We start from the raw sequence: 14,692 nt of genomic DNA on the forward strand, positions 1-14,692 counted from the left end.
GGCAGCTGAAGACCTCCGGTTCCAGCCACAACCATGCTTAAAACCACTCTCCACACGTTCAGATGAGCCTCATGCATGAAGGAACCTGCAGAGGAACCCAGGTGTGCGGGGTTCGGGGCTTATATCTCCAAGCCTGCTAGGATCAGGACTGGGCCTCCTCCACTCAGGTCCCTCATCTTCCAGTATGTAGGCATTACACCCACCAACTCCCCCTGGTGCCATGTAATCCCATCAATTGCCAGGACCCAGAGACCCAGCTCCCGGAAGTGTGCGACCTCTTATCATCTAATTCTTACTCTGGAGAACCTGGCAGGCTACCGAAAGTATCCTGCCCGCACGGCAGAGTCTGGCAAACTCCCCGTGGAGTGTTCAATATGCCAAAAATCAGTAACAATGATGGGTCTCATTCTCCTGACCCTGAAAGAGCCTTGAATGTGGACTTTCTAAAATCTCAGGGCTAGACGAAGGAGACGTTACTGGTGCCTGCTCAAGGAAATCGATGAACAACAGGATGACAGGGATACAGTGATACAGTGATAAAGTTTCAATTTAATATGCCATTCACATTTGAACATCTTCATATTAGAAATGTTGGATTTAATATTTTCATATTCAAATTAAGTATCTCACACTAAATATAATTCTTATTTAAAAAAACTGATAATGTAAGATTAACAAATAACCACCTTAACAAAATATACAGTTCCTAATAAAAATGTCTTTTGATACATGATTTTTATGAAAGGTCTAATTATATAAAGGGATTAAATAATTTTAAGAAGATAAATCTCATAGTACAAACTAGTTAAACGAAAGAAAAGGGCTGTGGGCTGGATATGTAGGCCAAAGACAGAGCCCTTGCCTTGCATGTGTGAGGACTTGGGCTTAATTCCTGGCACTGCAAACAATATTTAATTGGGTTATAAAAATACTAATCGAATCAAGATAAGAAAAAACTCTTAAAAATGTTTCAATCAAAATCAAAAGAGAAACAGCAAAAACTAAAAAATTGATTTTAAAAACAAATAATAAAACATACTATACTGACAAGAATGATCAAAATGAGAAAAGGCATGTTAGAAATTAAATGAGAATTGCTAAGTGAGATGCCCAACTAATGATGTAACAACTTCTTATCAACAACGTGGAAAAATTATTGAAATGGATGATTTCTTAGGAAAAATATGTTCAAACCTAATTCAGACAGAAACAGAATCCTGAGAATTTTGTAAATGATGGATATTAAATTAGTAATTTAAAATCCACTCCTTAACTTCCCACACAAAATACAAAATTTAACTGCATGTTTAAATATAAATTGTTTTACAAATAAATGTCAAATCTCCAAGAAACAGATTATGTTAACCTAGTAAAAATTCTTGAAAAGGGAGTTGAGAAAAGAAAAGTCCTACAAATTATTTCATTTAGGAAAAGAATGGACTTTTTCAATTATTAAAATTTAAAATCTCAAACAAAATTATCAGCAAAGTCTATTTACAGTTAACACACACATATCAATGCTGCACAAAATATTACATTGTGGGGCTGGAGATACAGTACAGCAGGTAGGACACTTGCATTGAGATAGCAGGCTCAGTGTAATCTCCAACATATACTTACTATGATCCCCTGAACCCCACCAGGAGTGATCCCTGAGCACTGCTGGGTAGTGCCCCAAAATTAAAAAATAAGTAGGTAAATAAAATTTTTTAAAAATCACACTGTGAAAAAATGTTTAAGAGTAGAAAATATATTTTTAAAGGTCAGATAGATAGTACAGGGCTTAAGGTACTTGTATGTGTTTGGTCCCCTTGCACTACAAGGAGTGATCCCAACACAAAGAGGACTGCTGGGTGTGGCCCCAATGGCCCACCCTCCAATAGAGAAAATTTAAAAAGTATGTTTAACCCACAGCATTAAAAAGAAAAACTGATTATTTCAATAAATGAAAAAAGAACAGCTAGCAAAATTTAACATCCATGTCTAAATAATTTCTTAGTGAACAAGAAATAGAAAAAAATACTAACATGATTAAAATTTGCTTATCATCATCCTGTATTAAATGTTATACATAATGATGAAATACAGAAGCACTCTCTTTAAAGCTAAGGAGAAAGGCCATTATCATTTCTGCTTAATAGTATAGTTGAATTCTTAGAATGTGTTAAGATATACAACAACAACAAGAAAATACACAAACAGTAAAATTGTCATTTCCAGATTATGCCTTACACCAAAAATCATATACCATTAGCCTAAAATTGATTTGGGATAGGGAAATAGTTCAAAGGACTGGAATATATGCCTTACCTGTATGAGGTCATGAATTAGATCCCTAGCACTTCAGGGGTCCCCGGATGAGCCATCAGAATGGCCCTGGTGGCTCCCATCACTACTGAATCTAAGTAGCAATGCACAATCATGACCTAGCACTGACCCATCAAGGCCTGTATCAACAGGCTGAGCACTGCCTAGCCTGGCCTCCAGATCTATAACTAGTGCTTGAGAGGCTTCCTGTTTAAAAAAAGAAAAGAAAAAAAAGAGAAAAAAGGATTTTAATACTCATACAATCCGGGAATGCGACTCAGTGGTAGAGGACACTTGCCTACCTTCCCACTTGCATGTGGGAAGTCCCGAGTTCAATCCCAAGAACTGAAAAGAAAAAAAAAAAAGACCAAAATACAAAGGTGGTGAATTTCCTAAATACCAACAATGTGATGTCACTGTCACTATCTTCCCGTTGTTCATCGATTTTGCTCGAGGGGGTCCAGTAACGTCTCCATTGTGACACTAGTTACTGTGTTTGGCATAACGAATGTTATGGGTAGCTTGCCAGGCTTTGCCATGTGTGCGAGATACTCTTGGTAGCTAGCCGGACTCTCTGAGAGGGGCAGAGGAATTGAACCCGTGTCAGCCGCATGCAAGGCAAACGCCATACCCACTGTGCTATCACTCCAGCCCCAATAACATTCTTATAGAAGAGCCTAAGCAAAACTTACACAACTATGAAACCACAGGGTACTTGAAGAGATCTGTCATTTAGGCAGTTCAGCAGTCAGAGATGTTAGATGTTATTAAACCAGATAGTATAAAATGCACAGGAAACAACAGCACTGAAATATTTGGCTACATTTTAATTAGAATCAGGCTAGCAGATAATAAGACAAAGCTGTGTTGTAGCACATATTTTAGTTGTGGTGTCCACTGGGGGTTATGATGCTCAAAGTCAATTCAGCTGCAGTGCTCACCAAGGGCTACTCATACATGCTTGAAAGGGATTCCACTTCCTGGACACAGTGCTTAAATATTTTTCAGTTGTGGGCTTGCCAGGAGATACACTTTTTTGTTGTTTTGTTGCTTTTTGGGTCACACCCAGCGATGCATAGGGGTTATTCCTGGCTCATGCACTCAGGAATTACTCCCAGCAGTGCTCAGGACCATATGGGATGCTGGAAATTGAACCTGAGTCGGCTGCTTGCAAGGCAAACGCCCTACCTGCTGTGCTATAACTCCAGCCCTGAGATATACTTTTTAATTGTGCTGGAAAACCGGAAATTACTTGTGACAGTAGAGAATGCAGAAGAGCTGCCAGGCACAAACAACAGTGCTACTAGAGGAAGATCAAATACTCAAACTTTACACTTGCAAATAAGGTAGTCTAAACTGGTGTTTTTCAACCTTTTTCCAGTATTTCCTTCCTGTAATTCCCTCTCCCCATCCTATTACTTGACCTAATTTCATGCTATAACCTCCCAATTTGTATAATAAATTTCACCTGTGTTCCTCCTGGAATATTCTGCATGTCCAATGGGGGGGAGGTCACATAACCCCAGCTAGAAAACACTACCTAAGCACTGAAGCTATTATACCCTGGGCTCATTCATATTTCTTTTTCTTCTTTAATATGTGTTCTCTCTGTCTCTCTCTTTTTATCTCTCTCTCTCTCTCTCTCTCTCTCTCTTTCAAGCAAGAAAGTTTTTATAAATGAAAGTTACGAAGTAAGTGAAAGTTGCTTAGAGAGTTATGAGGGGAGAGAAAAACAGAAAGCACATGTTCAAGAGAGAACATGGGCTTCTCCAGGCTGGAAAATGAAAGCAGACACACAGAGAAAAGCAAGTGAGACACGGGTTCAAGGGAAAACACAGGCTTGAAGTGCAAGCCAATTATGTGTATATCTTAGGAAAAACTAAACACTAGAATCTCCGCACTAGATCAAGATGAAAGTTATTGCATTTTCTGTATGATTAAAACAAAACCTTACCTTTGCTCAATTCTGTGTCTTTGTGCACTTCTACCATATTAGCTGGTGTACACTGAAGAACTTCAGGAGACAAAACTTCAGAGCGCAATGTTAACTCAGCAGAGAACTCCTGCGATCCATCACTGTAGTCCACGGATCCTGATAATGTTCTGCTTAATTAAAACATATCCTTTATAATAAACTAGATTACAAAGCAATAAAATTAGTTCTGAGATCTGTAATAAATAACCACTTACACAGAGAAATCATTCTGTTTGAGAATTTCCTGAAGTCTCTTCTGAAATTTTTTTTCACTTTCAGTTGCGGGCACAAACCTGCGATCTTTGAATTTTAAAAGCATTAAAAAATGTAGATAGCAAATAAATATTTTCCTTTCTCCTAAAGTAGCATTTATATGGTAGCAATTTCACGTCCTTGTCTTGAACCACATAACACCTCCTTAAAGTAGTTCTATTATAAAATCAAACAACTGTTACTCACTTTAAAATTAAGTACTTATACTCAATTCAAGATAGGTTCTGTAATTATCATCTAAATCTAAAAGAGAAAAACACTGTTCTTTACCTATAGTTTATGTTTGAAAATAAAAATTTTCCTTATTAAATATTTCTCTCTCCCTTTTTTAATTTTTTTTTTTTGCTTTTTGGGTCACACCCGGCCATGCACAAGGGTTATAACTCTTGGCTCTGCACTTAGGAATTACTCCTGGCGGTGCTCGAGGGACCATATGGGATGCTGGGAATAGAACCCGGGTCAGCCACGTTCATGGCAAACACCCTACCCGCTGTACTATCGCTCCAGCCCAAATACTTCTCTTTTAAAAGGCATGAAATTATTACTTTAATTTGTCAAAAAACATTGTCACTATCCAAGATATTATTTTTTAAACATTTTTTTATTTAAAAATTTTATTGTAGTTTAAGTAAGACAGTTACGCTAGTGTTAACTTAAAAAAATTATGAATTTCAATTCAATACAGAATTATTACAGTATCTGAAATATATTTACCATCCGAATAATGTCTTTTATCTTTATTTCCTTTCATTAATTGTACTTAAAGCATTTACTTAAACCTCCTAAAATTCTTATTAAATGTAGTAGGGTTTGATAATAAACTGAATTTTTTCCTCATAGCAAGCACAAGAGGATCAAATTAGGAGTTTATATACAGAAAATAATTTGGTGGCTCTATTTGGTTTTATCTTCAAAATCTGATAAACCAAAACTGACATTCATGGTCATCTATGCATTTTTTTTTTTTTTAGTCAGTTTGGAAATACAAAATGCTACAAGAATAGAGTACAAAAAAGGAGCAAAAAGATGGTTGAGGAATTGTGAAAACTAAGGCCAATGAAGATGTCAATTTCTTACATGCAGAAAAACAAATGATATTTTGTAAATAGTTGCAAAGATAAACAATTACAGGTTTACAATAATGACATAAATTAGAAAAACAGAAAATTTAAAGGCAATTTGAAAAGCAAAATCTAACGTCAAGGTAGAAACTCAATGGCTTAAATCTTCTATAAAAACATCTAACTTTTTTTTTTAATAAAAATCAGAGTACCATGTGGGTTTATACCTTGTGATTCAGGTTGGCTAATTTGAGAAGTTTCATTTCTGTTTCTTCGTCGTTGCTTTTCATCTTCCCAAATGGCATGAAGACCAGGGTTTCCACCAATCTGAGCTATAACCACAATTACATTTTAATACTACAAAAAGTGTAAAATATTAAAAAAAAAAACCAAAGTCATGAACTCTTAATGAATGTCACCTTTTTAAGAAAAGCAATTACCTAATTTGTGTAATAAAACAGATAAATTATCTCAATTAAATATGTTACTCCTTTTCTTAGTTTTCTTTCTATTGATTTCCAAAAATTAAACAAGTGACTAAACGCAAACATTGATGATAAACCAATAGACCTAAGAGTACCTTTTCTGGTATGTATAAAATTTAAAAGGCAGGGTATACGAAACTCTGATATTGGTTAATATGCTTAGTGCTCATGTATCAGGTTCTTAGCTATGGAAACACTCATATGAATGAAAATAATAAATGAGAAAATGACTGGCTCCTAAGAGGTACAGAAGCAATCCTCCTAACTTTTGTATACTCTATGTTACTTCTCTAGCAATGTTTTCTATACTACATTCTCCAATTAGCTTTAGTCATAAAAAAATTTTGTTCTTGTGTTTTGTTTCAAGGTGACACACAGTGGTGCTGGGAACAGAATCAAAATCAGCAACACTTTTATGGTATTTGTATTCAGGCACCATAATCCATATAATATCTCTCCATCCCTAGTCATTAATTTTTTAAATAAAACAAATTTAAAAAATATAACCTTCAATGTCCAGCCGATTTAAGATGTCAGCAGCTACAGCATCTACTTCTAATTCACAGGTACTCTGTGGTTCAACACCTTCCAGTATTAAAGAGCTATATTAAAAAGAAAAAAGAAGTAAAAATTACTAGAACAAATCTTCTTATACAACATTTTTTGATCTGTGAGTAGTAAACAGAAAAGCTGGTTATATATTAATGTAGTTATTCATAACAATTAGTACTAAGTATGTACATACACAGAATTAGAAAATAAAAAATTTATGGCTATACTGACAGTTCTTTTGAGATACCTTTGCATTATGTTCTACATATTCTGGTTCATTATATTTTACATAAGAAACATACATGTTTAAGTCTGTATCATAATCTGAAAAAAAAGTAAGTAAAGTAGAGTAAAGGCCCTCCCGTTGATCATCGATTTGCTCGAGCGGGCCCAGTAACGTCTCCATTGGAGACTTTGTTGTTACTGTGTCTGGCATATCGAATACGTCACGGAGAGCTTGCCAGGCTCTGCTGTGTGGGCGAGATACTCTCGGTAGCTTGCGGGGCTCTCCGAGAGGGGCGGAGGAATTGAACTCGGGTCGGCCATGTTGGCTGCGTGCAAGGCAAACGCCCTACCCGCTGTGCTATCGCTCCGACTGAAAAAAAAGAAAGGTAACAAAAGGAAAACAAAGAGATACATGAAATAACTATAAAAATGCAATTATTTATCCAGCAGCATCATTTTTGGCAATTGTAGTTTTTTGGGGGGGTCACACTCAGTGGTGTTCGAGCATCACTCCTGGTGGGTTCAGGGGACCATATTGGGTGCTGGGGATGCTGGGGATCAAATCCAGGTTTTGTACTATTGCTCTGGCCCAAGAATCATAGACAGATAAACATAAAGGTAATAGGATGGAGATAAAGCTTAGTGGAAAAGCACAAGCCTTGCATACATGTAATCTGAGTTTTATTTTCCAAAATGTCAATTTACTCAAAAACATTTTATTTTTTATCAGGGTCACAGAAAACATTTAGAAAGATGAAACTGATCCTGCTCAAAGTATGTATGAAGTTTGTAATTCCAGTTTACTTTGTCTAAAACTTAGCTCTTCTATCAATTGGGACACGAAATAGAAGAGAGACAATCGAGATTTTCTAAAAAGTGGTCATGGCAGATTTTATTAACATTTTAATATGAAACAGGCACATGTGTGTGTGTGTGTGTGTCTGTGTATTTTTTTGTTTTTAATTACCAGTAGCTAGGAAGAGAGGAGCTGAGAATTCTGGGATTAAACCAAAGGTCTCACACAAAGTATGTGCTCTATGACTGAGTTACATTGCTGGCCAATTTGAACATTTAATATTTCAAGAGAAACATATTAGCAAAATATCCCTAAGGTAATCTGGAAGGAATACTGGATATTTGCTGGAATACAGAATTTTTATAATACACATCAATAAAAATGTACATAGATGTACATAGATCTTTCATCACTGACAGAAAAAAACACATCAACTTATTACAATATCCTTTGTCACTTTCCTCAAAAGATCTCCACGTGGAAGGACTGAGAGAGAGAGAGCTCACAGGGTAAGCTCATATCATGACACCCCACAGGTCTCAATGAACACTGCTGGGAACAATCTCAAATATAAGTAGGGAATAGCCCCTGCGCACTTCTGGAAATATCCCCAAAATAAAAAGAAGAAAAAATTTCCATATGAGTTTTCTTTTCACAGAATTTAACAAAATCATTTTTTCCAAAAAAGTTTATAATCAACAGTCTTCTTACATAAAAAAATTCACAATTTCAAAAAAGAATTATATTGTAAATGTAAAGGAAGACTTTTCTAGGATTCACATACTTGCAACAAAGGAGGGAAACTATAACATCAAAAATTGCAACCAAAATGTAGAAATGTGTCACTGTTTCTCCCTTCATTACAAAACTATTCACATAATTAGAAAAGGAGTTATTCTAAGGAAAGAAATAGAGTTATCAGGATTAAATTTTAGTTTTCAGTAAGCATAAAAAGTAAAGAATTTAGTTTAACATGTATGCAGACTATTTTAGCCATGAAAAATAGATAAGCAATATCTCTTAAACCTGCCTGTTTATACCTTAATACACAAGGACTGAAACTAGACATATTTAATTTTAAACTTCTCTTTAAATCATAGTTATGGGCTGAGATTTCTGCAGCATATTCAAACTTTTGTGGACTTAACATCCTTAGTTAGCAAATGGTCCTGAAATTCCATGGTAATTTACCATGAAGTTTCATGATAATTTACAATGAACTAGCAAGTAAGGTTAGTAGAGCTATTAATTTAGTGCTCTCACATCCTAATTTCATTACAACTTCATTGCTTTGTTTTTGACACCATCCACTTCAAAATAAACAAGAAACGGTAGTACTGTAACAGAAATAAATAAAACCCAGAGCACCACCTTGATGGGGGAGAAAACTGGTTTCTTGGGGGGCAGAGGGGATGGGGTGGAACACCACACTATGCTCAGGAATTATTTCTGGTGGTGCTGGAGATGCAACAAGATCAGCCACAAGGATGGCAAGCACTTTATCCCTACATTATCTCTCTGGTAGGAATGGCAAAAGATTTTAATGTCAGAATTTTCCTCCTTAATAAATATAAACCTGCCAGAAATGTAAAAATACTAAATAATACACACTGTATCACTTTTATGAATTGTAATTTCATCTTTGGGTCACATCTGACAGTGTTCAGGGTTCACTCCTTATAGTACTTGGAGAAACCATGTTTTATGATCCAGACCCTTGAGCTATCTCTGGTCCAAACTCTAATTCTGATTGTGTTTGTCCTAATTCCATCCCCCCCACCCCACCCCATCCCACCCCAAAGCACTGTGATTAAGTTAGTGCTAATTATAGGGCATTAAGCATTCAATGTTACAACACCACATTCTGCACCAAGGTGTCCCCTTTCTATCACTCTCTTAGGAGTCCCTCCCAATCAGTTCTGTGGTTAAACAAGGCTTATTCTACCACACTGATTCACATATTTTCTGTAAGTAATTTGTTAACTCTTGAAAATAACAAAATAGACTCGTCAAAAACATTCAAAGGCCCAGAGATAGTACAGTGGTCAAAGCGCTGGCCTTGCACACCAAGCTGGGTTTGATCCCCCGCACCTCATATGATCTTCCAAGCCCACCAAAAGTGCTTCCTGAGCAGAGCCTGGAGTAAGCCCTGAGCAATGCTGGTTATGGCCCAAAATCCAAAACCAGAATAAAAACCCTTCAAACATTAAAACAATTGTAACCATGCTACCTCAAGAATAAAATAGTAAAAAGAAAAAATACTAATGAAAAAAAATACAATGTAAGGTTAAAATCTGAATAACAATTTCTAACCATGTATGTATGCATGTATCATTGGCAAGTAAATCTTTCCTTTAACATCACTGGTATATGACTAACCTTGGTATTTCATCCTCTTCCCACCGAAATAAACTAGAAGAACTTCCTGGTAGCTGATCCTTGCAAGATCCAGTTGTACTCAGTGAATTACCTAGGAATAGAAAGATAAAGATAACCTCCGCCTTCAACTTGCCTACAATTACCCTTTAAGTAATATACAGCTCTTGAATTGTTTCTAAAATTCTATCATAAAAATTTTTACACACATAAATACTATGTAAAACTGAGAAAATCATTCCAAAATAGTTATACAGACAGCATTATGAACATCAAGCTGCCAACTCGTTCCAGGTAGTTTTCTCTGCGCTGAAAACTGTGGGAAAACTTGTAGGAAAGGAGGCAGCTAATTCCCCTCTTGCCTGAAGGCCCAGCAGTTCCAAACAACAGTAGGCATCCTCCAGCATATAAACTGCCCAGTTCCACCACTAAACCTCATCAATCTGCCAAGCCACCAAATCCTCCCAGTTTCATAGTTCCTGGAATGAGCAGCCCACCAAATTTATTGTGACACTTCCAAATTTCACAGCACTGACAGACCTGTAGGATCACAGCAAAATTGGATAGGAAAGTTACTTACAAGCCCACTAGTCTCAATGAAACAAGCAAAAATAGTTACACAGAAAGCTCAACTAGCACCAACCAGCTCAGTAAATCTTCAATGACTTTAGTAACCACAGTGAGATATAACAATTACCACAAATTGACGTTTAGTGATCTACTTTCTGACAATTTCATTTGCCATTTTGTTGTAAAATGATGCCTACTGTGGGTCGAACTGCTGGGCCTTCAGGCAAATAAGAAGAAAAATTTATTTGTGTCTGCCAAGGGGGAGAACATGGGAGTAGGATGGGAAAGTGGGGACATTGATGGTATAATTTGTGTTGGAACACTGACTGCCCCAGGACAACTGTATATGAACAATTTTGTAAGCCAATGTGTTTAAATTAAAAAAAAAGTATTAGCAAAAAGAAGAAATATTCACAATAGAATAAAAGTATGATATATTTAATTGTGCTACTGTAATTAACTATGCTTAAAATTTCAACTGAAAGAGAAGTAAGAGTTTTTACAGACTTCAATAAAAATTCCTAGGCTGAATGTCATGAGCTGCCACTGAAACTATAGAGATTATATTCCAGATAAAACTCAAAGCTTCTTTAATATTAACCGGTGAGCAAAAAATATAAGTATGCAATGCATCAAGAAACAATAATAGCAAACTCCTAAAGCAAATACAATTTGACCAGCAGTGGAAAAAAAAAAAGAACTGCATGTTTGCTTAGTATCCCAGTTTCAGAAACTGATTCTTGGTGTCATTATTTGGAAGTATTTTCTAAACTTTATTAACTTTTTCGTGACATCTTGTGGGAATTAAAATTTTCAGCTAAGAGAAAGTTGGCCAAGTGGCACACGGAAGAACTCTACTAACATTAACTAAAATTAAATTCACAAAACTCTTAGGCTAAATTAATACTTTAATTTTATTTGATGAGCTTACTCACTAAAATGGTGTAATCAGGTAATGACCGTTTCTGCTACCTTAACAAAACACATGTCAGAATATGTAAATGACTGTACAGTGTACAGACCTTCAGAAAACACTGTTTTATATGATTAGGACACTTATAGGAAGTGAATTTGCAAGCTGTAAATTCAACGTAAACTTTTTTTTGCTTTTGGGGGCACACCTACCAAGCTCAAGGACTACTTCTGATAGGCTCAGGGGACCATATGGGATGCTGGGGAATGAATGGGGGTCAGCTGCATGCAAGGCAAGCACCCTACCCTCTGTACTATTACTTCAGTCCTATACAATGTAAATATTTTTAAAAAAAAACTTCAAAGAAACTAAACACATTTATTGACAGTAAGTTCTAGTACTATACCAATATCCAATAAGCTTACTTACAAAAAAGTAAGCTGTAACTTTTAGTAACAGCTTACATATAACAGCTAACTCAAATCTGTTATACTTTTTCACCTATGAGACACTGTATCACTGTATCACTGTCAACCCTTTATTTATTGATTTGCTTGAGTGGGCACCAGTAACCTCTGCATTTCTCCTAGCCCTGAGATTTCAGCAGCCTCTCCTTACTCATCCTCAACGGTGCCTTATTAGAGGCTCTTTCAGGGTCAGGAGAATGACACACATCATTGTTACTGTTTTTGGCGTATCGAATATGCCACAGGAGTTTGCCAGGCTCTGCCATGCAGGCAGGATACTCTGGGTAGCTTGCCAGCTCTCCGAGAAGGAGACCTAGACTATAAGAGCATACGTGGCCTTGCTTCCGGGAGCTTTGTTTTATAGTCTCTGGATATTGGCTGTTGATGGGATTTCACAGCAGTGGGGGTAGTTTGTGGGTGTAACTGCCTAGCTACTGGAAAAATTGGGATGAATATATTAAATAATAAAATTTCTTAATAGATTCACTTATGAGTCAAACAATTTCATATGTGTATTTAACACACAGATAATATATTATCTGGTTGGGGCTGGGGAGACAGTACAAAGGGTAGGGCATTTGCCTTGCATGTGGCTGACCCAAACTGGATCCCTAAAATCCCATATGGTTTCCAAGACCCACCAGAAGTGACCCGAGTTCACAGCCCATAGTGAGCCCTGAGCACCACTCAGTGTGGTGCAAACACCAAGAACATATACGTATATAAACATACTGAGTTTGTCTCATCTTTAAAAAAATATTTTTTTCATGTAAATACCTCCTGAACATACCATTTACATTTCTCAATCTGTCTCAAACTTCAGCTACATCTGAAAACTAATAACCAATCCAGTATTCTTTTTATCTCAATTATATTTTCACTTTGGAATAAATGATTTATTCTGGTTTCTGGACCACACCTGACTGTGCTCAGAACTTATTTTCAGCTGTGTGCTCAGAGACTGACTATTCCCAGCAGGGTTCAGGAGGCCATATGTAGTGCAAGGAACTAAACCAGGATCAGCTGCGTGCACCATGCATGCTACACTATCTCTCCAGTCCCTGAAATAATATATATTTATAAAAATATGTATGGATACCATCTCACACCAGTAAGAATGCCACTTATCAAAAATAGAATGAAAAATTTGCGTTGGTGTTGTGAAAAAGAAACTCATCCACTGCTGGTGGGAATGTTGCCTGGTATAAACCCTGTGGAAAACAGTTTGGAGAGTTTTCAGTAAACTTAAAATTGAACTGACATATGACCCAGATATTCCACTTTTGGGCACCTACCTCCAGGACATAAAAACACTCTCTCAAAAGGACATATGTACACCTTTATTCACTGCTGCACTCAGGACAAATGCTAGGATATGGAATCATCCGAAAAGTCACACAACAGATGGATTATAAAGATGTGGCATGTACACACAATGGAATACTACACAAGAAACAATGATATTATGCAACTTGCTGCAACCTGGATGGAACTGAAAGATATGTTCACTGAAGTAAGCTAAAAAAGAAAGACAAACACATGATGATCTTATTATCTGCAGTGTTCAGAATACTGGATGAGGAAATATATTGTAGTAAGGGGGTTGGGATATGCCTAGATCACCCTTCACTCCAGTGTTTTGAGAGAAGGACAGAAAAGAAAGAAATCAAGGGGGTAAGAATAGAGGGAGGGAGAACGGGTGAGCAGGCACCAGGGTTTCAGTTATACTGATGATACAGGATGGTGGTGTAGCTATACAACCAAAAAAGACTCAACAACACTGAAAACATGAGATCTAAACTGCAACCACTGGAACTTTATAATATGGCAGGGATTTGGGATTAGGAGAGAATATGGCAACACTGGTGGAGGGAGGTGACACTGATGGTGGGATTGGTATTGAAATATTATAAGCCTAAAACTCAATTATCGATAACATTGTAAAGCATAGTTCTTTGACACACAGAATAAAAAAATAAAATAAAGGCAAAAAATAAAACAAATAAGTATGGCTAGTACAAAAAGTTTCCACATACTGCTTAGTAGATCTCTCCCAGTGTTAATTTATTTGGGGGCCAAACCCAGTGATGCTCAAAGGTCATTACCAACATCCTGGGATTTCATGGAGTGCTGGGGATTATAACCAGGTTCCTCCTGCATTCAAAGCAGGTGCCTTTTGAATTATTTCCCTCCCTCCCTTAGTATTATTAATATTTCATGTTACTATGCTAGACAAAGAAACTGATATTGGTATTCACCAGTTTTCTACTACTGCTACTTTGTATTCTGGGCTCTAGCCTGGGACTCTCTGCTTTTAGTTAGCATGTCTTCCTCTGGTCTGTCTCTCAGTCTTTTGCTATTTTAAGAACCTAAACAGTCATGAGTACTAATAAGATATAATCTGTAGGATGTCCCCCAAGCTGGGCTTGTCATTTGTTTTTTTACCTGAATGGATCCTTAAGGTTTTTTTTTTTTTTTTTTTTTTGCTTTTTGGGTCATACCTGGTAATGCTCAGGGGTTACTCCTGGCTCTGCACTCAGTAATTACTCTTGGTGGTGCTCAGCGGACCATATGGGATGCTAGGTATTGAACCCGGGTCGGCCACGTACGAGACAAACACCCTACCTACTGTGCTATCACTCCAGACCCAGGATCCTTAAGGGCTTTGAGACGTATAACAGGTGAAGGATCA

The 14,692-nt window shown here is 36.7% G+C and overlaps 1 protein-coding gene across 4 annotated transcripts in view; it reads right to left on the minus strand.

Annotated features, from left to right (window-relative positions):
* Nucleotides 1-14,692, minus strand: part of REV3L (REV3 like, DNA directed polymerase zeta catalytic subunit) — a 199,786-nt gene that overhangs the window by 104,242 nt on the left and 80,852 nt on the right. For 3 of the 4 annotated variants that reach the window (XR_008793971.1, XM_056125465.1, XM_056125467.1), the window contains exons 5-9: nt 10,054-10,144; nt 6,609-6,703; nt 5,844-5,948; nt 4,498-4,582; nt 4,262-4,413 (exon numbers count right to left, since the gene is read on the minus strand). Coding sequence is in view for 3 of the 4 variants with exons in the window: in XM_056125465.1 (XP_055981440.1) it covers nt 4,262-4,413; nt 4,498-4,582; nt 5,844-5,948; nt 6,609-6,703; nt 10,054-10,144 (528 nt within the window). In the remaining variant the exon portion in view is untranslated. The remainder of the gene's footprint in view (nt 1-4,261; nt 4,414-4,497; nt 4,583-5,843; nt 5,949-6,608; nt 6,704-10,053; nt 10,145-14,692) is intronic. The other variant, XM_056125466.1, reaches the window with a different exon arrangement.

This window comes from Sorex fumeus, unplaced genomic scaffold (genome assembly GCF_029834395.1).
Source record: "Sorex fumeus unplaced genomic scaffold, SorFum_2.1 ptg000054l, whole genome shotgun sequence".
Taxonomy (NCBI): Eukaryota; Metazoa; Chordata; class Mammalia; order Eulipotyphla; family Soricidae; genus Sorex; species Sorex fumeus.